The sequence below is a fragment of the Westerdykella ornata genome (genome assembly GCF_010094085.1).
Source record: "Westerdykella ornata strain CBS 379.55 unplaced genomic scaffold EI97scaffold_38, whole genome shotgun sequence".
NCBI classification, from domain to species: Eukaryota; Fungi; Ascomycota; class Dothideomycetes; order Pleosporales; family Sporormiaceae; genus Westerdykella; species Westerdykella ornata.
The window spans coordinates 145,543-167,925 of record NW_022986888.1 but is presented as its reverse complement, the minus strand read 5'-3'; the positions used below and the strand labels follow the sequence as shown (position 1 = coordinate 167,925).

Below are 22,383 nucleotides of genomic sequence, written 5' to 3'. Positions count from 1 at the left end.
AAGTAGGGGTTACAATGGATCACCAAATTCCATATGTTCGATTGCGTCACGTGTACAGTCTTGGCTTAGGAGGCAGGTAGGTGATCTTCGTAATTCAATTAAAGGCGGATTCGGGCCCAACAGGCCTTCCTACTCAGACACGTTTCCATTCCCTCTCGCTTTCGTCCTCTTCGGCTGCTCCTTCGCTTTCGCTGCTTTCTGGGCCGCATGTTTCTGCCGCGCCCTTTCTATCGCCGTAAGGTGTTTATTGTGCGAAGGCTTCTCCGTAGAGTTCCCCTGAGAGTCTGGAAACGACTGGAAGCCGTCGTTGCCTGCTGTGTGCCGCGATTGCTTGATCCAGTCGCCTCTTCGTCGCTTGTACAGATCCATCTGCCAATTGCGCCAGACGGCTCGGCCGACGAACGATTCCCTGAGCGCGGCCTCGTTCTCGACTAGCTCCTCTGCGATGCGTTCCCTTATAAATGCCAGACCTTGAGTCCCGTGCCACACTGCGTCGATGACATGCGATCCTGCCGGGTCAAGTGCAAGGTCTCCAACATGGCCGTAAAACTGTTGAATGACCTTTCGTCGGAAGATGATCGAAGCGTTTGGCGAGGTCAACGCCGCCTGCAAAGTACGCGATGCAATCGGATCTCGTGCAACTTTCAAAGCCAGCGGAGTCTCAAGTTTCGCAAGAGAATCAAATATCAAGTCGGCCAACGGTCCCGGGACTGACATCATAGTTTGAGCGAGGAGGGACCCGTGTACCTTTTCTGGATGCGCATTGGCATTCTTTGGCTCCGGTTTCCCATCCTCGGAATGGGCTTCTTGGAGCTTCAGCATACCGGTGATCTCGAACCCCTTGGAACCGGCATAGGCAGTCTCCAGTTGTGCTTTGATATCCTTCATATCGACCCCTCGTGCAGCACATCTCTCGATCAGAGTTCTGAGAATAGCTGTTCGATTGCGTTGCACCAGTCCTGGTATTTGTTCCACGATTTGACGTTTTGCGGCATCCAAGTCTTCCTTGCTCAGTCTTTCTAGGATTTTTGCTACAACATATGAAGCTATTTCGTTCCTTGCCAGACTCCCCATTCGATCCTTAAAAGACTGTGCGTAGATGGCTTTGAACATCTTGCCAGGCGCGTGCTGTACGATAGTCTCCAGTAGCCGCGAGCCAATGGTGCTGTATACAAGTCCGTTGATGAATGATGCGCTTTCCGTTCCTTCAACGATGGGGTCATCTGGTAGAAGCCTACGAACGATTGACGTCTCGTCCTTGGCTCGGGATTTGCCAAATTGCGTCAGCTCGAGCTGCAAGAGAAGCTGAAGGGTTGGGTTTCCGGTCGGGTGTTCAGCGAGTGCCCGCAGAGTCGCGGAGTCCAGACCTGCTACACTGTCGCTTATGACTTTTCCTAGAGCATCGATGAAGGATTTTGGAACCACCCTCTTCTCCAAGGCCCATTCCTGGGTCTTTTCAGCCCCTGGCACGCTGACCTTCTCTTTCCTCTTGCTTTTCAAAGTCGACTTCTCCTGCTGCTTCTCCAAAGGCATGCCGGCGAGGACAACCAATAGTACCCGTAACACATGGGATGCGAACCGGTCTGTCATAAGGTATCCCAGGTATCCATCTAGCTCTCCAAGCGTGTATAGGAACAGGTTCTCCATGGAAACGTATTCTTCGTTTGGATCGGCGGACGCCGCTTTCACGGCTTCGGGCTTCGTGAGCTCCTGGGTAACGACAGGCGCGGCCTGAATGAAGAGGGCTTCACAACAATGCGAGGCGAAGCGGTGTTGGACAAGATGGAGAAAGCTAGGCTGGTCAGCGAAAGCGCGCATTTGGACTTCGAGGGTCCTACTCACTGGCCACTGAATATCTTGAACAAGCCTTTTAGTTGCGCGGGGGTAGAGAGGATAATCAGGCGCTCCATAAGCCGCGAACATGACTGACTGTTGGCGATCTTCAGCTCTTTTCCTTGAGCTTCCTTGTATACACTCTCGAGGAAGATGGACCGGTCTTCCGGGGTGTCGAATTGGTTGAGTTCAAGGAGCTCGTCGGCCTTTTTGAAGTACTCCTGCTCGTCTTCGTCCAGCATGCCATAGAAGGGCATGGCCTCAGGGCGGGCAACTCCATTGAGAGTCTCATCGTTGTACTCGGGCGCATGCTCGGCATATTCCTCTGCTTCGTCCTCGTTGGTTTTCTGTCGTTTGGACTCTGGCTCCTCGGCCTGTTCTCGCTTGCGCTTTTTCTCCTCCCCACGGCGACCGCGTTTCCTGTTCTCCTTGGGCATATTTGCAGCGCGGTGCAGAGGAACACAGCACCAGCAAGAGGGCAGCGCGATGGCGGGCGAAAAAGTAGCCGCCAGGATCATTTATCGATAGTTCGGCTATCGGCACTAGCCCGATTAGGATATGAACCGGACTGCACCTCCGCGAGCACCGCAGACGTCAATGGATGGATATTGAGTTACATCTGGTGTACAGCGCAGACAGTACGTTTTACAATTATTGCTTGTTATTTTGCTGTCCAACACTTGACCGGACGTGCCTCGCCATACAGTAGAGAGGTGTGCAAAACAGGTCTCGGCGCCCGCCTACATCTATCTGAATCAGGATCGCAGGCCGAACATGCCACCTTGACAGCGTAACTAACAGTACAAGTTGCAACCGAGTTCCGTCCGCCAGGGCTACTGCTCCTCCCGTACGCCGCCTAAATCAATCGTCTGCTACTCGCATTGGCCGCCGACATGGATGCCCGTGTGGTCGACTATCTGGACGACAAACTACAGACCGTGGGGGACCTCGAGTCACTTGATGCCTTACTGGAAAGCATTCACGCCCAGCAAGGCCTCCTCAAACAGCAAGTGAGGCATACACACGCACGCGGGCACCTACACGTACTGACCCTGCCAGCTCCATGATGCCCAGAAGGACTTGTCCGAGGCGAAACAAACTGCACGGGAGCATCAAGAATCGCTGCAGGCTCGGGTGGCGAACTTCAACACCCAACAATCCGACATCGACCGCCGGCTGCTGGTCATCACTGCCTCCGAGACCAGCGATGAAGCTGTCCCTCGCTTCGAAGCCGTTCTCGATTCCCTCCAACGTTTGGACATGGCAAATGCCTATCTCGAACTGCTTCAGCAGATCCACGAATTGAGGTACGACAGTCCCCGTCAGGCACCGTACTCCTTCGCAATCCCCTGTCGGCTGATTGTTAGCTCAGCGAGGAGGCGCAAATGCAGCTCAAGACCTCTAACGAGGCTGCTCTGGCTCCATACAAGCAGTTGCGCGTACTCCACACCCGCCTGATCCGTCTACAAGACGATGCCGAGGGTGCTGCCCCTCAGCTACTCCACCATGTACACCAGATCACACAGTCTCTGCGGAGTCAGATCCTGGATGCCTTCTCCTCGCAGTTGCAGACGGTTCTGAAGAAGATTCGATGGCCTAGACCAGATGCCACCATCCCAAGCACGCTGCAAAGTGAGTGGGAGATCGCCATTACCAACTTGCTGGACTTGCAAATCCCCGAACTTGAAACTATGGCCTACACAAAAGGTCCAGGCGACAAGATCCAGCTTCCTGCCGTCCTGCTACCTTTCGAGGTGCTTGTGCGGCCGCTTGAGATGCGTTTCCGCTATCACTTCGAAGGAGACAAGCCCACGAACCGAATTGACAGGCCCGAGTACTTCCTCACGCATATTACATCGCTGCTGAACGACTACAGCGGCTTCGTTGCCGATTTCATGCAGCCAATCCTCCTCAAGCGCTTTCGGGGGACGGAATTGGTTCTGAATCCCGTCTACATAGATGCGACATCCGCCCTCATTACCGCAACTCTACCCATGTTGAGGACGAAGGTCGGCTCCTTACTTGCGCAGGTTGCTAGTCAGCCTCATCTACTAAGCCACCTGGTACATGAAGTTATGGCCTTCGACACGACCATCAGGGAGGAATGGGGCTACGACGGCGGCTATGGTGTGGAGAGGTGGAAGGGACTTTCGTGGGAGTTCCTCGCACAAGGAGACTGGTTCGGCCGGTGGCTACAGGTTGAAAAAAACTGTAAGAGTGCAACTGTGTGAACATTCACTCTTGGGTACTGATGTGTCGAATAGTTGCACTTGCTCGCTACCAAAGTATCGTGGATGCCCCCGATTTCGGAGATCTGGACTACGAAAGCGTCGACCCCAAAGCCACAAAGCCCACCAAAGGTGCAATGCGCGTCAATGACTTGCTAGAAACCATTACAGGTACCAAACGGCTATCTCTCCGACATTGACTTGTAAATATTGACTGATATGGCAGATCGATACCGCCCTCTTACATCCTTCTCGCAAAAGCTTCGATTTTTGATCGATATACAGATTGCCATCTTCGACAAGCTTCATGAGCTTCTCCGAAGCAACCTGGAAGCCTACCTTACCATGACCACCTCAATCGGGCGGGCGGTTGCAGGAGTCTCCAAGGAGGAGCAGGAAAAGCTGCTGGGCGTCGAAGGGCTTGAACGACTATGCAAGACCTATGGTAGTGCAGACTATCTGGAACGGGCGATGCGAGATTGGAGCGACGATGTGGTGGGTAGCTACACCAATATTGCACAAATGGAGCTAATAACACTGTCAGTTCTTCCTCGACATGTGGGAGGAGCTCAATCACCGTGCTCGCCAGGCCCAGAACATCGGCAACATGTCTGTGGCGGACGTTGCCGAACGCACGTCCAGCGCCGTGGGTTCTGCAGAGGAGGGTGGAGCCCTCTTTGACGAAACCGCCGCTTCATACTCGCGCCTACGCATCCGTAGCGAGCAAATCATCACCGACACGTTGAACAGCAATGTGCGCGTGGCATTACGTGCATACCGGCAGATGTAAGTTCCCGCATACCAGCGTTGCGTCGTCCACGATGTTTACTTCTTTCGTCTTGCAGCAACCCTTGGGCCACCCTCGGCAGCGTCTCAGTCTCACCATCAGCGCACGCCGCGCCCTCACCGTCTGCAGAGCTCGACCCCCTTCTCGCTCAACTGTCAGCCACTTTTGGATTTCTATCTCGCGCTTTGGCGGCAGCTCCACTGCGCCGAATTGCCAGAGCCGTGCTGGCGACCATTTCAAACACCCTCTGGGATACAGTCCTGACGCGCCACCGTTTCTCGACGACGGGCGCTGCCCAATTGAACGCTGATCTTGCGGCTATTTGCCGCGTTGTGGATGAGGCAGTAGGGCATGGTGTTGCCGAGGCGGGCCTGAGGAAGTGTCTCGAAGGGGCGAGGCTCGTGGGGCTTCCCGTCAGGGGCGGGAGGTCGTCTTCGACTGGTGAGAGCGGCCCGCGAGGGACGACGATAAGGTCAGGAGTTTCCGCAGATGAGGCGGAGGCTGAGGCGGAAGACTGGGATGCTTGGGGGGCGACGGAAGCAGAGAGGGAGGAGGGGAAGGATGATACTGGCGTCGGCGTCGAGGGTGGGCGTACGAGTGGGGAAGAGGACGCAGGCGAGTTGGGCTTGTGGGAAGTGGAGAGGAGGCTGTTTGCAGATAATCAGAGTGCGAGGGAGGTGCTGGAGGAGTTGGGGTTGGAGACGTTGACCGAGGGGGAGGCGAGGACGGCGTTGGGAAGGAGAGTCGAGTTGGCGGGCTAGCAGCGGTATGTGCCAGTGACAATGCTTTGATGTGCGGCTTGGTGCTGAGAGAGATTACATAGGGTTTTGCAGTCAGGACCAGTCTCTTTTAAAATCCAAGATGCATTGCTAATGCCCTGCTTACGATATCCTCTCCTTTGCGAGGTTGCCTTCCGAACGACGCTCTTTAACCACTTAACTCCGGAATATCCACTTCTGCCACCTCATGTCCTCGCCGTATCCTGCGATCACGCTCCTGCCACTAATAATGTCGTTACTTCCTCTCACCACCCTCCCTCTCCCAATCCTCCTGCGAGCTATGCCACGGCACATCTCCCGAATCGCTCGTCCCACGCCACTTGCCCGACCCCGGCGGATTATACGCGTGCGAGGCGTGAACCGGGTCCTGCTTTGACGACGATTCTGTAGTCTGTGGATTCCCGAAGGGGCTCGGTCAGTAATGCGTTGTTCTCTCGTACAGTGTTCGCAGCTAAATCAAGTGGGTGGAACATGGAAATGAGTCTAGAGAAGAAGGGGATATGTTTGCGGGGCATTTGTATGTATCTATTGCAAAATGGAAAGGGGGATTATACCTCTTCTCCTCCTTTCATCTCGCTCATGGTCGGTTCGTCCTCCTTGAGGGCATCGTACGGGTTTTGCCTGGTGCCCGTGGGGAGTTTGCTGGCGTGGCTTCCTGGGTCGGTCATTTTGCTCTCTCAGAGATCTTTCAAAATGGCGAGTAGTAGAAAATGTACGGATGTGGAGGGATTTAGTTTTTACAACAGGAAAAGGATATCAGTTCTCGTCAATGTGGTGTGTGCATGGGGTTATGAGGGCGTGAAGGATCTATGGACTATGTCATTGCCCCGCGACCTTCGTCATAGGCAACGAAGGTCAGTAGATGAGCTGTGAATGACGTTTTGGAGCCGAGATTCCGAGAGGGTAACAGACAGTGGGTCTAGAAAGCTTACGCTTCGCAGGTCTTAGCATATAGGTATCTAAAAGGGGGACATACGAAGGGCTAGCTCCTTTGGGGCTCATTTCCCATTGCCTACACTTTTCACACCTTCCATGATCCTTTAGGACAAGTTCAAAATGAACCCTAACCAGCCCAGTTCCAACCAAAATCCCAGGACCAATAAGCCGCAAAATCAGCAAGGGGTGCATGAGTCCGATCCCAGCTATGGCGGGTTTGCCTCTGGGGCTGGGAGTGAACATCAGAAGCCCTCCGTCCATGTACGTAAGGTCTACTTATGAAATTTCAAATAGAGAAGAGCAAAGGGCATGCCAGTGCTGATGCAATCTTATCCGTAGAGAGCGGGAGAGCAGGAGTTTGAAAGTTACTTTTTCGGGAGGGACAGTCGGGATAAGGCTGCGGGTTCGCAGAGAAGAGGGGAGAGAAGTGATCCGGTGTGGGGGAAGGGTTGGTGAGAGATGAAATGGAGAGTCTGGTTTTCACTGAAGAGCAAGAAGAGAGGAGTGCTCCTGGGACTCGGTGAAATGGAAACGTGATCTTGATCGCCGTGATGGCGGATCCATGCATGAATATTGGTTGAAAGCGGTGAGTCCAAATACGGCGATCAACCAGTCGTTGACCATCTACAATGAATCGAAGACGATGTCCATCTCAAGCTCCATATCTCTACAGTCTCGTCGCTCACTCCGTGATCGATACTTCATCCCAAATAAGACGGATCATACGAATAGTCAGACATGGAACCCGTGCTATTCCGACGTTCAGAGTCCTCCTTTTGATGAGTAGACTGAGACCACGTCCCACTTTCTTCGTGCTCAGCTCCGTAGTTGGGATCCGCGGTTGGTAACGAGTGATATTTCTTGGATTGGAAGATGCGCTGTTGGGGAATATCTTGAGATACAGTGTGCTCTTTCGCTTTTATTTCCCCGGGCTTTGGTAAAGGGGTGGAGAAAGGGTTGGCGCGCATGTTGCGGTTGTGAGAATAGGAAGGATCCGGTGGCTGATGCTTGCGTATATAGGTAATCGTGTAGTAAGAGGCACGAGTGTCCTGAGCGCCAGTGAAGCTATGGCGACTTTCACGTGTGTCAATTGGCCGCTGATGTCACTTCCAATCTGATAGGCGGTAGGGACCATAGCACGGTAACATAAGCAGAGCTTCCAGCTTTGAAGACGGGGTCAGCAGACCGTTTGGGACAGGACCTTATACTATTTCTCGCAAGGACATAATAGGAGACTCCGAAAGCTCCAGTAGTGGCTTTTCAGGTCAATCGATGTGGTGATTCTTTCACCCCATCATTCGAGTTTTCTGCGCATGAGGGTTGGAAATTCGCCGAACTGGATCGACCAGCACACGGAGCCACTCATTGAGCATTCCAAAGCTAAGTCAGTTATCAGAACACTCGTGACCCCTTTGGGCAGGTTCCTAGGTTGAGATGGTGATGGAATCTCGCTGGTTGGTTGGTTGGTTGGTTCATTCATAGGCTATATGCAGAGGCTCAGTGGCCACGTAGCCGGAAACTGGGCACCGGAGCGTCGCCAGCCTGGTAAGAGGCTAACTCTGCAGCGGCTTCTAGGGGTACTAACCCTAAGTCCCTGGTTTTCTGCTTTAAAACTAGGTTTCTCTGCAGGGGAGGTGTCTAGGTAGGATGTACAGTGTAGGGTGTCTAAGTTAAATTTAAATCCGCCTGGTAAGGTCTTCCTTAGGCTAGGCTACCTAGAGTCTCTTCTTATACCGTAGCATTGCTGCTTTTGCCCGTTAAGCGCGCTTCTAAGACTTGGGACAGATCTGCAGGAGAGCTTAGGTTATACCGTTGCTTCTCTCTGCGCCCGCTCTTTAACTACTGTCTTTTAAGCACTAAGGGGTCCGCGGTACTAGGTTCCAGTGTATCTAAGTAGGTAGAGTAATAAGCTACTAGCTGTAGCAATTGTGTAGAGTTGTAAATAGATAGTGTACGTAGGGGTAGGATTCGTGCGGGCGTAAGCGGCGTAAAAATTCTGCTCTGGGCGAGGCTGTTAAGAAACTGCCCTGCGCGGCAGTTTTTCATTAATGCACTAGAATAAATCTTAGCAAAGTCGCTCTTCCGCTTTGAATAATACCTTTATTGAGGGTCAAAATAGTAGCTCTTAAAAAGTGTGGGTGTTCTGGAAGTTTGTGTTCTTTCGATGGAATCTCGCTCAGGTATACATATATACTTCGCAACGTGGTGTACCGTGACTAATCGCGTGACGCCCGGACTCGCGTGGTGCCCGGTGAACACCAAAATTCTCACATCTTCAACATGACATTGATCCATGAATATGGGCGATATTGAGGCTGCGCTTGAAGCCCTGAAGTCGCTGGAGATAGGTGAGATACCCAATTATGCGAAAATTGCAAAACAGTATGGTGTTAGTCGTTCAACGCTATCGCGGCGTCATAGGGGGGTGCAGGGTACCCACACGGAAAAATGTCGCGATCAATGCCTCCTCAACCCTACACAAGAATCGGAGCTTGTATCCTATATTGATGGCCTCTGTAGCAGAGAGCTTCCTCCTTCAAAGGAAATGATACGCAATTTTGCATCAGAAATAGCTGGGAGAGAAGCAGGCAAGTGTTGGACTGATCGCTTTATACACCGGCACCATATCGACTTAGTATCTCGATGGACTTCAGGAATGGACTCTGCACGCCACAGAGCAGATTCGGCCTTCAAATACTCCCTATATTTCAAGCTCCTAGAGAAGAAGATCGCCCAGTACGATATTGCACCCTGCCATATGTATAATATGGATGAGAAGGGCTTCTTGGTTGGGGTGCTCAGTAAGATGAAGAGGGTGTTCTCTCGACGCCGATATGAGCATGGGGGTATAAAGTAGCTCATCCAAGATGGCAATCATGAGTGGATCACGACAATAGCTTGCATTTGTGCTGATGGATCCTCGCTCTCACCTACCCTGATATATCAAGCTGTATCCAGTAATATACAGGATACATGGCTCCAGGATTTCGACCCTTCAGAGCACAAGACCTTCTTCAGCTCATCACCCTCGGGATAGACGAATAATCAGATAGGGCTAGCATGGCTGAAACAGGTCTTTGATCGGGAGACCAAAGCCAAAGCGAGGAGGTCCTATCGCCTCCTTATCCTAGATGGTCATGGATCTCATGTTTCGATGGCGTTTATCAAATATTGTGACGAAAACAAGATACTCCTCACTACATATCCCCCCCATTTGATCCATACACTCCAGCCTCTCGATGTCTGCCTATTTAAGCCTCTCTCTACTGCCTACTCAGTCGAACTCGCAAGTTTCATGGAGAGATGCCAGGGTATCTGCTCTATTACCAAAAGAGACTTCTTTCGCCTCTTCTCCAAGGCTTGGATAACCTCTTTCAAAGAATCAACAATCCTGAAGGCTTTTGAAGTTACTGGTTTATCTCCACTCAATCCTCAGGTAGTCCTCAAGAAGTTCACTATATCTGTGGATGATAGAGATAGGCCCTCATCTAGTAATAGTTCAACCTCAGTATTGAGTGCTTCTGATTGGAGAAAGATTGAACGGCTCCTTCGTCAAGTTGTAGAGGATATATATGATACTCGGGTTAAGAAGCTTAGTCAGACTATGCACTCTTTGGCAGTTCAAAAAGCCCTAACAGATCACAAAAATAAATGCCTCAAAGAAGCCCTTATCAATGAGAAGAAGCGTCGGCAGCGGGGTAAGCCTCTACTACTTGAGGCGCCCCCTGAGGATAATAGGAGAGCGTTCTTCTGGTCACCGACTAAGGTGAAGGCAGCCCGTGAGAGGCAAGAGCAAAAGGAGGCAGAGGAGAAGGCAATTCAGCTTGAAAAAGATGAGGAGAAGAAGCGCAAGGAGCAGCTAAAGAAGGATAAAGCTGATATGCTTGAGGAGAGGTATCGTATGAGAGTAGTGGCGAAGGAAATCAAGCTGGAAGAGCAGAGGAAGAAGGCGGTAGAACGTGAGGAAGCACGGATTGCTCGCCAGGCCAAAAAGTGGCTTCTAGAAGATATCAGATCATCCAAAAGGGGCAGGAAGAAGGTCCTCAAGGACCCTGCACCTTCTGCAGCTGTATCTAAGGATGCTGAGGGTGTTGATACCAATTCTGCGTCGGTGGTTGATGATAGCCCTGCACCCGCCCGCTCACGGTGCGGTCGCAAAATAAACCTGCCTGAGTGCTATTGCATGTAATTTATCATCGCCAATCTGTTCAGTAGGCTTCTAAAAGTGATATAACCGAAAATTTTGTAATAAGATAATCTCTATAGAGTTGTACAGCTTCAAGAGTTGTAGGTGTCGCAATGCGAAAATCGGGCGCCACGCGATTAGTCACGGTAATGTGGCTCGTGCGCCCCCCTATCGATAACGCAAACGCGCCAAACGCGACGCCGACGCGTTGACCGTCACTCTACATCATAACCAGACCACTCGCTAGTTATGCCTTCAACAATGTCCTCCTGGAGTGTGAGGTAAACATGCGCCACATGTTGCTATGAGCCTCCGCTAACACAATTCCAGGAAGCCTGTGATAACGTACTCGCGGAGCAAGAAACGCACATTTGCCGACGAAGAGCCTGCGACCAAACGCAGGCGCATCGAGAATTCGGAAGATGAGGAAAAAGGAAATGCGCTCGTCGCGAGCCCTGGAGTAGAGGAAGTCGTCGAGACATCCTCACCTATAACCATAGCACCTCCACCAACTTCGAGTCCCAGAGTAGCACAGGATGTCTCCTCGGATGAAACCACTGCATCAACACCACCCTCTTCTCCTCTAGTCCTGTCGTCGTCGCCTCCGGCACAAGGTCACCCACGACGACCCCTTTTCTCCATCTTCAAGAAGCAACAGAAGCCGCCGACGGCTCCCGCAAGTGGCGCATTATCAGATCGAAATCCCAACATCCCATCCCCGGCCGCCCCTCGCCCCAAGAAAAAACGTCTTGTTCAGATGCAGCTCGACCTCGTGGGAGAATTACGGAAGACGTGCAAAGTCTGCGGAATGGAATACATACCATCAAACACCGAAGACGAAAACCTCCATCGGAAGTTCCACGCCATGAATGTGGGAGGGGTCGATCTTACGAAGCCGTTCGTGAAAAGATTGAAACAGAAGGAGGTGTGGAGTGGAGGTGGAGGTTTTGTTGCTGTTGTAGGGCGGAAGGATCCTGCTGCGCTGAGGAACAAGGCGGTTGAGGTGTTGAATGTGGTGAATACGGAGCTGGCTGCTGTGGCGATTCCGGAAAGGGAGCTGTGGAGTGAAGTACAGACGTCAGTTTCCGAGCCCAATGCTGTCCAAAACAAAAATGGGACAATGGCAGCTACAGCAAAACGGACGGCTTCCGCAGGCGACCGGTTCAAGGCGTATCTTTACATTCAAGGCAACAAATGCGTCGGCGCATGCCTTGCCGAGCGGATCCAGGAGGCTCATGTTGTCGAGAATCAAGAAGAAGCGGCAAAGGGTCCTCAAACCACTCCTACTGAATCCGAGAGCTCTTCCATCTCTGTTGGGACGACCACTGAGCCTGCCATTCTTGGGATCTCTCGCATATGGACAAGCAATTCGCATCGAAATCAGGGCATAGCTACGAGGTTGCTAGACGTCGCGTGTACCGACTTCTTATATGGGATGGCTATCGAAAAGGAGATGGTGGCTTTCAGTCAGCCAACGGAGAGCGGAGCGAAGTTGGCACGCAAGTGGTTCGGACGACGCGCCGGCTGGCATGTTTACATTGATTGATGGTTGGTGTGCCTGCGGTACTGAGGAGAGGGATGGTTCCGAGGTCGTTATGTCATTTGATACCCCCCGTACGAGCTGTGAAAGAAAGAAAGCCTAAGGCATCCCAGAATTGGCCTTCTTAATACATTATTGATTGCTGAAAGCTGCCTACTTGTTCCTGGTGTCAAGGTAAGCCGCATCTACTGTGTATAATATATCCCTGCATGTGAATTGGTGGGGTCGACGTTCTCCTCCAAACAGTTGGCAGTCATCTCACCAACCAACCATCAGCCAGCAATTCACGCGGCGTTTCTCCTCCGTACGACTCCTTACCACTCCATTCCACTGCTCGCAGTCACCTCCCCCATGTAAACAAAAACAATGCGTTGAACCTAGCTTTCACCATGGCCGGGAACCCATTCCGACAATCCCAAGTCCTTAGTGCCAGCACCACCTCCGCAGCACCTCCGAACCGCGTAAGCTTCCTAGATCCGGAGAGTAGCAGCGCCCATGGCACACCGCGGGCCCATGAGTCTGGTATTTCTAGCTGCTCCAGATTGTGGTCTGGAAGTCGAGTCAAAGCAGAAAGAATAATAGCATTACAGGGACCGCGAGCTCGTCGCCCTCCACGACGACAAGGAAATCCGTCCACATTGAAGCTCCCGACGCTCCCACCTCCGCCTCCGCCGCTCCGCCTCCGGCTCCGCTCACCGCAGATGATCCGGTATATCATAGCTTGAGCTCTGAGAAGGATGCTGGGCCGCCGCTGCCTAGGTCTCCGGCAGGCTTCTCGGACCACTTCGAGGACCAGCACGAAGTAGATTGGTTTGACAAGGAGCATAGTAATGAGCGAATATATGACGTTCAAAGAGGAAGGACCATAAACCCGCCACAAGGTCGGCATCTGGAGGCACCAACGCAGTCATTATCTGGAGTTCCTACCAATCCATTCGCAAGGACCTTGGCCAATATTGAAGGGTCGGAGTCAAGTAGAGGGGAACGGGAGCAACATAGAGGTGCGCAGGCGCCCCTTTCCTTGCCCTTGAACCTCTCCGGCACCATTCCTGGCTTTCTAGGAGAGCAAACTTCTCATGGAGTCGTGCTAGGATCATCATGGTGTCATCATGCTGACATTTGCCGAACATAGGTCGGGGAACAGGCTCCACGCCGGAAGGGGGAGCTCCCAAGGCAAACCTAGACGTCGAGAGCTTCAAAAGACTTCTCCTGACTGGTATCTCGCCTCCTTCAAGCGGAAAGCAAACGACCCAAGCCACCGTAACCACCGCCGCACCGGCGGGCCTTTCCACCTTGGAAAGCAGCAGCACCGACACGTCGTCCGTCTCGCATCAATCCATTGTCGAAGCGGCGCTTCAAGAACCGCGCGCGGAGACCCCGCGAACATCTTACGAAATGGCACCGTCTGATGAAGAGAGGGTAGGCTTGATTACTGAGGTAAAAAAGCCAGAGAAGAAGAAACAACCCCCTCCTGCGCCAAAGCACCGCCACGGCAAGCTGGTGTCCTCCAGAACCCCTCAGACCGTACCGTTTGCAGATTTTGGAGCCTCGGAATCCACTGTTGCCCCTGTTCGTCGGAGAACCGACTCTGATCTCAACAAACCGTTACCTCCCATACCTCCGGTCAGTTCGCCGCCGACGCATTCCAGTTCGCAAGATATCACTCAGGATACCATTGCAGCCACGCGACCTCCCTTGCAATCAAGACACAGTACATCATCCGATCCTACGCATGCTGCTGGCCAGCAGAAGAAGATACCTCCTCCAGTTCCGCTTGCGAGGAGACAGAGTCAACTCCGTACCTCCACAACGGAAAACCGATCCAGAAGTAGCTCCATCCTCACCGTGTCCTCCCAGCATTCCATCGCCGAATTCCCCACCATGACTTCCAGCGTAAATAGTGGGCCCAGATCTTCTCCGTCACAGAAGGTCCCTCCACCACCACCACCGTCTCGGCGCTACGGAGCCTCTTTGTCAGGAGGTGCCAGCTCAAGCGCAAACTCCTCTGCCACCGAACTGCTCCCTGGGAGCCGACCTGATATCACGTCCCCTAACCACCCTTCCCCACGCAGGATGATTTCATCCTCGAGCACGTCATCTCCCGTCCCTGGGCACTCCGGGCTCTCCCGTACTCCCTCGACAACTTCAACTCGCACCATCCCGCGCACCGTCTCTGGCGAAAGCACCTCTTCCGCCCCGCCGCCACCCCCGCCCAGGCGCCGCGCGTCTGGACGTTCAAGTCTTGACAGAGAGCGTCCGAACTACCCGCCGAGTATATCATCAATTGAAAGCCGACGCACGAGTTCCGAAGCCAAACGCACCAGTTTTGACGGAAAGAGACGGACCAGCATCGCGAGTGAAAGCTCGCTTCGGTACGAGTACGCGCCCTCGACAGAGCAAGAACCATTGGCGTGCGCTCCTACGGTGACGGAGGAGCCGCAGAGTATGGAGCCTATCGTGACTTCCACCGCCGCTCCCGCAGATATACTGCACGATATGGAGGAGTTCCAGAGAGAGATTGACAAGTTGAGGGAGCGGTATCAGAAGAGCAGCTGACGTGCATTTGGCTGAGTTCTAGCGCTGGAGCAGCATATCATGCGTTGGCGGGTGATCAGCGCGTGTTAGTAAAGCGATCGAAAGTCAATTGAGGTGAGCTGGCAGTCCGGGTTTTCTTGCCGCTATGGCGGTTTGGCTGTGCATTCGGAGACTGCCATGTCTCCTGGTTGGTTTGGGATTTTGGCTGCATCAGATATTCTTCTGTTAGATATTGTCGAGGAACACTCGACGGGGTACATAAGCATTATTCTCCACTTTGGTTCAGCTCACATCGTACAAGATCGGTCATGACAAACATCTCCACCCCTTCGAACCGTCCCCACCACGAGATTCTTCCTCGCACCATTTTTTAATGCTTCATCTCCGCCACCCCCTCCGCCTCCCTCATCTCCAACACCTTATCCACAATCCCAAACTCCAACGCCTCCTTCGCATCCATGAAGTAGTCCCTCTCCATCGCCTTCTCAATCTCCTCCAGACTCGTCTCCCTCGTCAGATGCCTCTGATAAATCTTGTTCAACCTCTCCTTCGTCCGCAATATCTCCTTGGCATGAATCGCTATATCCGCCGCCGTCCCCATATACCCCCCACTCGGCTGATGAATCATGACACTACTATGCGGTAAACAATACCGACTCCCCTTTGCGCCACCGGCCAACAATAACGATCCCATGGAGGCAGCCTGGCCCATGCAAATTGTACTCACGGGCGACTTGATGTACATCATGGTGTCGTAGATTGCCAGTCCCGCGGTGACGCTTCCGCCGGGGGAGTTTATGTACAGGGAGATTGGTTTGTCCGGGGCGTCTGCTTCGAGGAAGAGGAGCTGGGCGACGATGTTGGACGAGGTGGGTAGGTCGACTTCGCCCATGAGGCAGATGATGCGTTCTTTGAGGAGGCGCGAGTAGATGTCGTAGGTGCGCCAGCCGCCGCCCTGGAGGTAGGAATTTAACATTCAATTCGTTGGGGAATTGAGAGGATGGTAGGTTGCGAGTGAGGGGGGAAAGGGAAGGGCACGTACGTCTGATTCTGTGACGAAGGGGGTTGGGGACCAGGATTTGGGAGGGACGGGTTGTGAGGAGGGAGTTGCTTGGGTGAGCGGGAAGAAGGGATTTGTGGATATTGAGCGGCGGGTGTGGATCCGGGGTGCGGATGCAGCTGTTTGCCGTATACATCTTCGGAATGCGGTGGCCATGGTGTTGATGTTGGGCGGAAGTATCGAGCTCGCCGGTGCTACGTCCAGAGTCTAGCTATCTGAAGAATATTTTTAGATACTGGTTCCGGCTTCGTATCGGAATTGGCACTGAATTATTGCTGTATATCGAAGTGAGGTGAACATCCATACCCGTCAAGCTTCGGAAGAGATCACCTCGTCCGCCAAGTCCCAATTCCGACCTCCAGCAACAAGCTCCGACAACCTCCAACCTCCGAATCCCACCCACCCACTTCCCCCATATGCCAGGCCGGTCGCTCCCGCTCCGCCTGCATATTTCCAACCCCCAATGCCGCTACAAAACCACCGCCGCAGTCCTCCGCGGTGACGCTCTGGGCCCCACCCAGCAATCCGCCCACCGCACCCACCGCATCCTCAAAACGGGCGAAACGCTCCCGCTCCCACCCCTCCTCGACCCCCTCGTCCTCGAACAACGCTCCAAATGGACGCAACCCAAAAAACCCCCGGACGCGAAGACCTTCACCCCCTTCCAGAAGAAACTCTACGCCACGCCGTACGCGCACATGCTGGCTAGCCCCGTCCGCCAATGCCGCCTCACGCACATCCTACTCCCATCGGACCTCCTCCTCTCCCTACACGCGCGGAATCACCCCGGTACAACGGATCCCTGGATCCTCCCCGTGTCCGCCACAACGACGACGAAGAAGAAGGAGAAACAACAGCTCGGTGCACCCTTCCGCTTCATCAATCGGCAGGTCGTGCTCGAGGAGCTGGGCCGGAGGCGGAAATGGGCGCATAGTATGGGGCCGAGGTTTGAGGAGGCGGTCGGGAAGACGCGGTTGTCGAAGATTGTTTGGAGGGAGGATATGGTTGATTTCGTGCTCGGGTTGATGCGGAAAAGGGTGTTGGGGGCGTTGAGGTGGGGGTTCGGGCGCGTGGGTCAGTATGTTCCTGTTGCGAGTCCGAGGACGGTGGATCTGGAAGGTATGATGACACAGAAGGGGAATGGCAATGGGAATGGGAATGGAAAAGGAGTGGATGTTTCGTGTGTGCTCGTTTTGGGGACGTTGAAAACTCACGCCGAGGATTTACAGGCCAGGTGTAAGAGGATATCGGATACGTTGAAGGAGCTTGCAACGAGCACTGCGGAGATTCTGAGGCCGTACCTGGACCCGCATCGCCAAAAAGGCGTTACCCATCATCCGCCCTGGTGGTATAGAGGCCCTCTAGTACCCACGCTGCAGCCCAGGCTTTGGATTCCTCCGCTGGAGTTCAAAACGACGGTATGCGGCGGGAAGAAGGTGCCGGTGTATAGTCTGTGCGACTTACTTGGGGAAGAGAATTTGAACGAGCTGCTGGCCGACTCGAAGTTCAAGGATGACAAGTGTCTGGTTATACCGAGGGGCCGGCACAATGTCCCCGTAGAGACGTTGTTGATGGAGTTACAAGCATTTTTGGCATCTCCAGGCCCTTAGACTCTAGGGCGGATTGTACTTATCTTGTGCAGATATCGGTGAGATTCGGAATGCGAGGCCACATAGACACATAGGGAATGCTCAGTGAAATAGCCGTCTGGATGGACTGGCATCAAGCGTAGATATGGCCGAAAAGGATCACCTGCAAAACTCTTGAGAGAGCACTTGCGATTCATTTCATTGCCTTTGCACAGCTTGATCTCTTGCCCCACTGTCACAGGTGTTGGACACGAGTCGCAAGACATGCACTCTATTCGAGGAAAGAGACCGCAAAAACGATGCAGGCCGTCAAAGGTGGATATCGCTAAAGAGACATTTTTGCTCGTAAAAATGCACGAACGTCGTGCGACGCCTGTTGTTCATCGTCCATCGCACATGACCTCCATAAAACTCACCGCTCACTCTAACTATCTGTTGGCCGACGCAGAGCATACGGTCGAAATCCACCAGCCGTCGATGTCGAAACCCACACAGCCTTCTCTTCTTTCCGCGATGCGAAATCCGTTAAATCTTGTTCTCCAACCTCCGCTCATCTCTCAACTTGCTCAGCTTCTCGATAACTTCATCCAGGGGGACAACTTCTCCTCTCTGCTGTGTAGCCTGGTCATCACGGTTCCTGATGTTCACAGTCCTCGTCTGCTGCTCCTCAGCACCAACAACCAAAATGAAGTTGTACAATTGCAGTTGCGCAGTGCGGATTTTCTTCTGCATGGTGTTTCCGCTGATGTCGATATCGGCGTGGAGACCTTTGGCACGAAGCTCCTTCTGCACTTCCTTGACGTAGCCGTTGGCAGAGGGCATGACAGGGATGACCATAACTTGGCGAGGGGAGATCCAGAAGGGCCAGCGGCCAGCGAAATGCTCCGTAAGGATACTACGTGATCTGTTAGTGAAGCAATCCAGACGAACGGGTGGAAACACTTACGCAATGAAACGTTCGAAAGAACCATAGATTGCACGGTGAATCATGACGGGGCGAGCATAGCCCGGTTGCGGTTCAGGGACATGCTCAGGATGGGCAGCTGCTTCCTCCCCCTTCACTGGATGTCTCGGGTCCTCGTGCGGTTGTGCAGCAGCGGCAGCATCAGCAGCATCAGCAGCCTTAGGCTTTTCTGACGTCATGTACTCCAAGCGGAAGCGTATCGGGAGCTGGAAATCAAGCTGAATGGTGGCACACTGGAACTCCCTCTTCAATGCGTCCGAGATCGTGATGTCAATCTTCGGGCCGTAGAAAGCGCCATCACCGGGGTTAAGCTCCCACTTGCCGCCTCCCTCTGCTGTGAACTGGTCGAGCGCCTCGGTGAGTTTAGCCTCTGCCTTGTCCCAGGTCTCAAGCCTTCCGAGAAATCCTTCCGGGCGCGTGCTGAGTTTGAGCTTGAAGGTGAAGCCAAACTTGCCGTATACTTCTCTGAGGAAGTCGAACAAGCCGGAGATCTCGTCCGTGATCTGGTCCTCGGTACAGAAAATGTGCGTGTCATCTTGCTGGAAACGTCGCACACGAGTGAGACCGGTGAGAGCACCAGAGGCCTCGTTTCGGTGCAGAATACCAAAGTCAGCCATTCGGATAGGTAGCTCGCGGTAGCTTCTTTCGCGGTGCCGGAATATCAAGCAGTGGCCAGGGCAGTTCATTGGCTTCAAAGCCCACTTCTCCTTCTCCACATCGAAGGTGAACATGTCCTCGTGATAATGCTGCCAGTGGCCAGAGATTTTCCAGAGTTCCGAGTTATACATATTGGGCGATCCGACCTCCTGATATCCTCGCTTCCAGTATTCTTCACGAAGGAAAGCCATGAGCGTGTTGTATATGATCATTCCATGAGGCAAGAAGAAGCAGGAACCAGGGCTGTACTCGTGGAAGAAGAAGAGTTCCTGCTCCCTACCAATCTTGCGGTGGTCGCGCTTAGCGGCCTCCTCTAGATATTTCAGGTGCGCTTGCATTGAGTCTTTATCCGGGAACGAGACACCATAGATCCGCTGGAGACTGTCGTTGTTCGCGTCGCCGAGGAAGTAAGAGGCAGAGTTCTTCATGACTTTGAATTGCTTTATTCTGCCGGTGTGAGGAACGTGCGGACCCCTGCACAAATCAATGAGAGGGCCATTGCGATAGACGGTAGTGAAAGTTCCATCAGGGATCTTGTCTTTGATAATATGCTGCTTGTAGGGGTTGGATTTGAACATCTCGAGCCTGTTCACAGTTAGAAGCAGCGAACCAGGTGGCCTTGACTAATAGAGCACTAACAAGTCGTCTTTGGAAAGCTCTAACCGTTGGAAGACCTGCTTCTCCTTGACAATGCTGCTGACAATGGTTTCAAGGGGCTTGTAGTCGGTACTTTCTACGGCAGCCTTTTCTGGAAGAGCCATCTGAAACACAGGTCAACGCAGTCACTCTTTGTATATGGTGCCCGTACCTCGTAGTAGAATCCATCTTCGATGGGAGGGCCGATGCACAGATCGCAGCCGAACCTCCTCTCAGCAGCTTCTCCGAGAATATGCGCACTCGAGTGCCAGAACACTTTCTTTCCTTCCGGGTCTTCGAAATCGAGGAATTCGAGCTGAACGCTCCTCTCCAACGGACGCTCAAGATCCCACAGGGTCTCTCTCTCCGTTCCCTTGTCTAGACGGGCGATGACAGTGCGCTCGAACAAGCTCTTGCTGATTGACCTAGCAACGTCCGCGGGGCTCGTCTCCCAAGATTTTCCTGGGAACGTCTTGCCATCTGGGAGAGTGATGGTGATGTCCTCTGGGAGAAAGATGCGTTAGTGAAGTGCAGTGCTAATGCGGAGAGGGGATAGTCGTACCGCGCGGTTTCTGAGCAATCTCGTCGTCATACTTCGCCTTTAATTTCTCGCTGAAGCTGTGTCAACGATTGTTTACTGATCTATATTCGGTCCAAACTTACAAGATTTGAATGCGGTGGTCAATATATGCCGGGGGTGGACTGAGTTCAAGAGGGCGACCATCTCCGCCTTCGTCTTTCTTTTTCTTCTCCTTCTTCGGTTTCTGCTCTTTCTTCTCCTTCGAATCCTTTCCAATGGCGAGGTTCTTCACGCCCTCTACAGTCTCCTTCACAACATCGGCCATGGTGGGCAGGGTGTCGATGAGGTTCTGGTCCTCAACTTTTCTATGAGAGAATTGGGTATTCTGCCGATACCGTCTGGACCGCTTCCGTGTATCGTAGAACTAAGTAAACAACTCCCGTCGTTCCTGCACCCGAAATGCTGTTTGAGTCAACTGCAGCCCACCTTCGGATTGGTGGGGCAGCCATACATCGGATAAAGGTTCCGCCGATTGGCCGAGGAATTTCGATTTTCTCCCAAAGCTTTACTATCACCTCTCTCCGACGACAGCAGCGAGGCCGAACCGCACGACTATATACCCCATCGACGACGAGGACGGCAAGATGTCTTTTCGCGGAACACCACGAGGCGGCGGTGGAGGTAGAGGGGGCTTCGGAGGTCGCGGCGGTGCGCATATCCAGCCAGGTGTATGGTCCCAAGCTAATTGATTGTAAAGGTCGCGGCGGTTTTGGAGGCGCTGCATCTTTCGGACCTCCAGCGCAAGTGCTTGGTGTGCATTTCCTGGCCATTTTGCGAAGGTTGCGCTAATCCTGTTAGAAATGGGCACGTTCGTTCACGCATGCGAGGGAGAGATGTTTTGCCAGTCGAACAACCCTAAGATTCCGTACTTCAATGCGCCGATCTACCTCGAGAACAAGGCAAGACCTCTGCGGAATTCTCGTGGTATCTGGCATATATCTGACAGCGTATGCAGACTCAAGTGGGCAAGGTCGACGAGATTCTCGGCCCGCTGAACCAGGTTTACTTCACGATCAAGCCCCAGGAGGGCATCCAGGCCACATCCTTCAAGTCCGGTGACAAGTTCTATATCGGTGGAGACAAGTTGCTGCCGTTAGACAAGTGGGTCCTTCAGTTCCAACACTAGATGTGTCAGTACTGACCGTGACAGGTTTCTACCAAAGCCGAAACCCCCGCCAGGAGCCCCTAAACCGAAGCGAGCTGGCGGCGCTGCCCGTGGCGGTGCCCGAGGTGGACGCGGTGGAGCCCGTGGACGCGGAGCGCCGAGAGGAAGAGGAGGTTTCGGTGATCGCGGTGGAAGAGGAGGTTCTCGAGGCGGTTTCGGCGGTGGCAGGGGCGGCGGCGGATTCTCAAGGGGAGGTGGCCGAGGTGGAGGACGCGGACGTGGCCGCGGCTTCTAGATGTCCCGACGAAGACTGTGATTCCAAGAGCATCGTTATGACTTGCGGAGGCTTCTTTTTCTGGACGAGACCAACCTATTCAACAGGTTCTCCGATACCACGGGGTGTTTCCGGCGTTAGAGGGTCTGGGCTGGGTGTACATTGTAAACCTCCAGGGCTGTTTACATGGGTGGCCGACTAGGCTCGCAAAATGATCTCACAGAAAGGTCTCATGGGTGTAATTCGACCGACATTAGAGTTCAATTCTGAAGAGTTACACAAAGGAACAGAAATCTGGACCGCTCCTATACACGTCGCAATACAAGCCTGCGAAGAAGACAGCAAGCAAGTTGTCTGGTCGGAAACATGGTTGAGACAGCAAGTCGAGATATCCGATAATCTATCGTAAAACATGCCACTGCAAGGAGCCATCTGCGAGACATATCGGTAGCCACACGGGTAACAGTAAAATGTTGCTCAACTTCAGCATATCCTTTCTTTCGCTGCAACTACTAGTAACCTATATGTCCACGATACACCTCTAGGGCTCTTGAAGCAATTTTGTTACACCCCAGTGCTTTTACAGACATAGAGCCTACAGTATGTTGCTATTCAACGCGGCACCTTTTCTGTGACCTGGGTAAACATACTTCCTACAGTCGCTCAAGGATTACCAGGTTTCCAAACACGTATA

At 53.1% G+C, this 22,383-nt stretch overlaps 8 protein-coding genes across 8 annotated transcripts; 5 read left to right on the top strand and 3 right to left on the bottom strand.

Moving 5' to 3' along the window:
- Window positions 1–129: 129 nt before the first annotated feature.
- Window positions 130–2,270, bottom strand: EI97DRAFT_385760 (ARM repeat-containing protein; the record flags this gene model as incomplete). Its single annotated transcript, XM_033796036.1, has 2 exons — window positions 130–1,792; window positions 1,843–2,270. 2 exons carry the CDS (start codon window positions 2,268–2,270, stop codon window positions 130–132), a joined length of 2,091 nt encoding a protein of 696 aa, XP_033650010.1.
- Window positions 2,271–2,726: 456 nt separating this feature from the next.
- Window positions 2,727–5,609, top strand: EI97DRAFT_461987 (uncharacterized protein; the record flags this gene model as incomplete). Its single annotated transcript, XM_033801237.1, has 7 exons — window positions 2,727–2,843; window positions 2,893–3,140; window positions 3,206–4,044; window positions 4,098–4,232; window positions 4,288–4,556; window positions 4,606–4,847; window positions 4,907–5,609. 7 exons carry the CDS (start codon window positions 2,727–2,729, stop codon window positions 5,607–5,609), a joined length of 2,553 nt encoding a protein of 850 aa, XP_033650009.1.
- A 5,358-nt stretch (window positions 5,610–10,967) lies between these two features.
- Window positions 10,968–12,406, top strand: EI97DRAFT_406358 (uncharacterized protein). The gene is made up of 2 exons (XM_033796587.1): window positions 10,968–11,030; window positions 11,080–12,406. Exons 1-2 carry the CDS (start codon window positions 10,999–11,001, stop codon window positions 12,293–12,295), a joined length of 1,248 nt encoding a protein of 415 aa, XP_033650008.1. The 5' UTR covers window positions 10,968–10,998; the 3' UTR covers window positions 12,296–12,406.
- Window positions 12,407–12,678: 272 nt separating this feature from the next.
- EI97DRAFT_445795 (uncharacterized protein) lies at window positions 12,679–14,845 on the top strand (the record flags this gene model as incomplete). The annotated part of the gene is made up of 3 exons (XM_033799988.1): window positions 12,679–12,811; window positions 12,880–13,290; window positions 13,422–14,845. The coding sequence occupies 3 exons, from the start codon at window positions 12,679–12,681 to the stop codon at window positions 14,843–14,845; spliced, it is 1,968 nt and encodes a 655-aa protein (XP_033650007.1).
- A 237-nt stretch (window positions 14,846–15,082) lies between these two features.
- Window positions 15,083–16,185, bottom strand: EI97DRAFT_436958 (uncharacterized protein). Its single transcript, XM_033799238.1, has 2 exons — window positions 15,867–16,185; window positions 15,083–15,779 (listed from the first exon to the last, which is right to left on the bottom strand). The coding sequence occupies exons 1-2, from the start codon at window positions 16,038–16,040 to the stop codon at window positions 15,195–15,197; spliced, it is 759 nt and encodes a 252-aa protein (XP_033650006.1). The 5' UTR covers window positions 16,041–16,185; the 3' UTR covers window positions 15,083–15,194.
- A 41-nt stretch (window positions 16,186–16,226) lies between these two features.
- EI97DRAFT_436957 (uncharacterized protein) lies at window positions 16,227–17,597 on the top strand. Its single transcript, XM_033799237.1, has one exon. The coding sequence runs from the start codon at window positions 16,301–16,303 to the stop codon at window positions 17,492–17,494; it is 1,194 nt and encodes a 397-aa protein (XP_033650005.1). The 5' UTR covers window positions 16,227–16,300; the 3' UTR covers window positions 17,495–17,597.
- Window positions 17,598–17,664: 67 nt separating this feature from the next.
- On the bottom strand, window positions 17,665–20,717 carry EI97DRAFT_436956 (threonyl-tRNA synthetase). Its single transcript, XM_033799236.1, has 6 exons — window positions 20,394–20,717; window positions 20,293–20,342; window positions 19,903–20,234; window positions 19,734–19,855; window positions 18,420–19,679; window positions 17,665–18,368 (listed from the first exon to the last, which is right to left on the bottom strand). Exons 1-6 carry the CDS (start codon window positions 20,573–20,575, stop codon window positions 17,999–18,001), a joined length of 2,316 nt encoding a protein of 771 aa, XP_033650004.1. The 5' UTR covers window positions 20,576–20,717; the 3' UTR covers window positions 17,665–17,998.
- Window positions 20,718–20,832: 115 nt separating this feature from the next.
- On the top strand, window positions 20,833–22,209 carry EI97DRAFT_436955 (Gar1-domain-containing protein). The gene is made up of 5 exons (XM_033799235.1): window positions 20,833–20,958; window positions 21,008–21,061; window positions 21,109–21,209; window positions 21,266–21,411; window positions 21,461–22,209. Exons 1-5 carry the CDS (start codon window positions 20,895–20,897, stop codon window positions 21,708–21,710), a joined length of 615 nt encoding a protein of 204 aa, XP_033650003.1. The 5' UTR covers window positions 20,833–20,894; the 3' UTR covers window positions 21,711–22,209.
- Window positions 22,210–22,383: the final 174 nt, after the last annotated feature.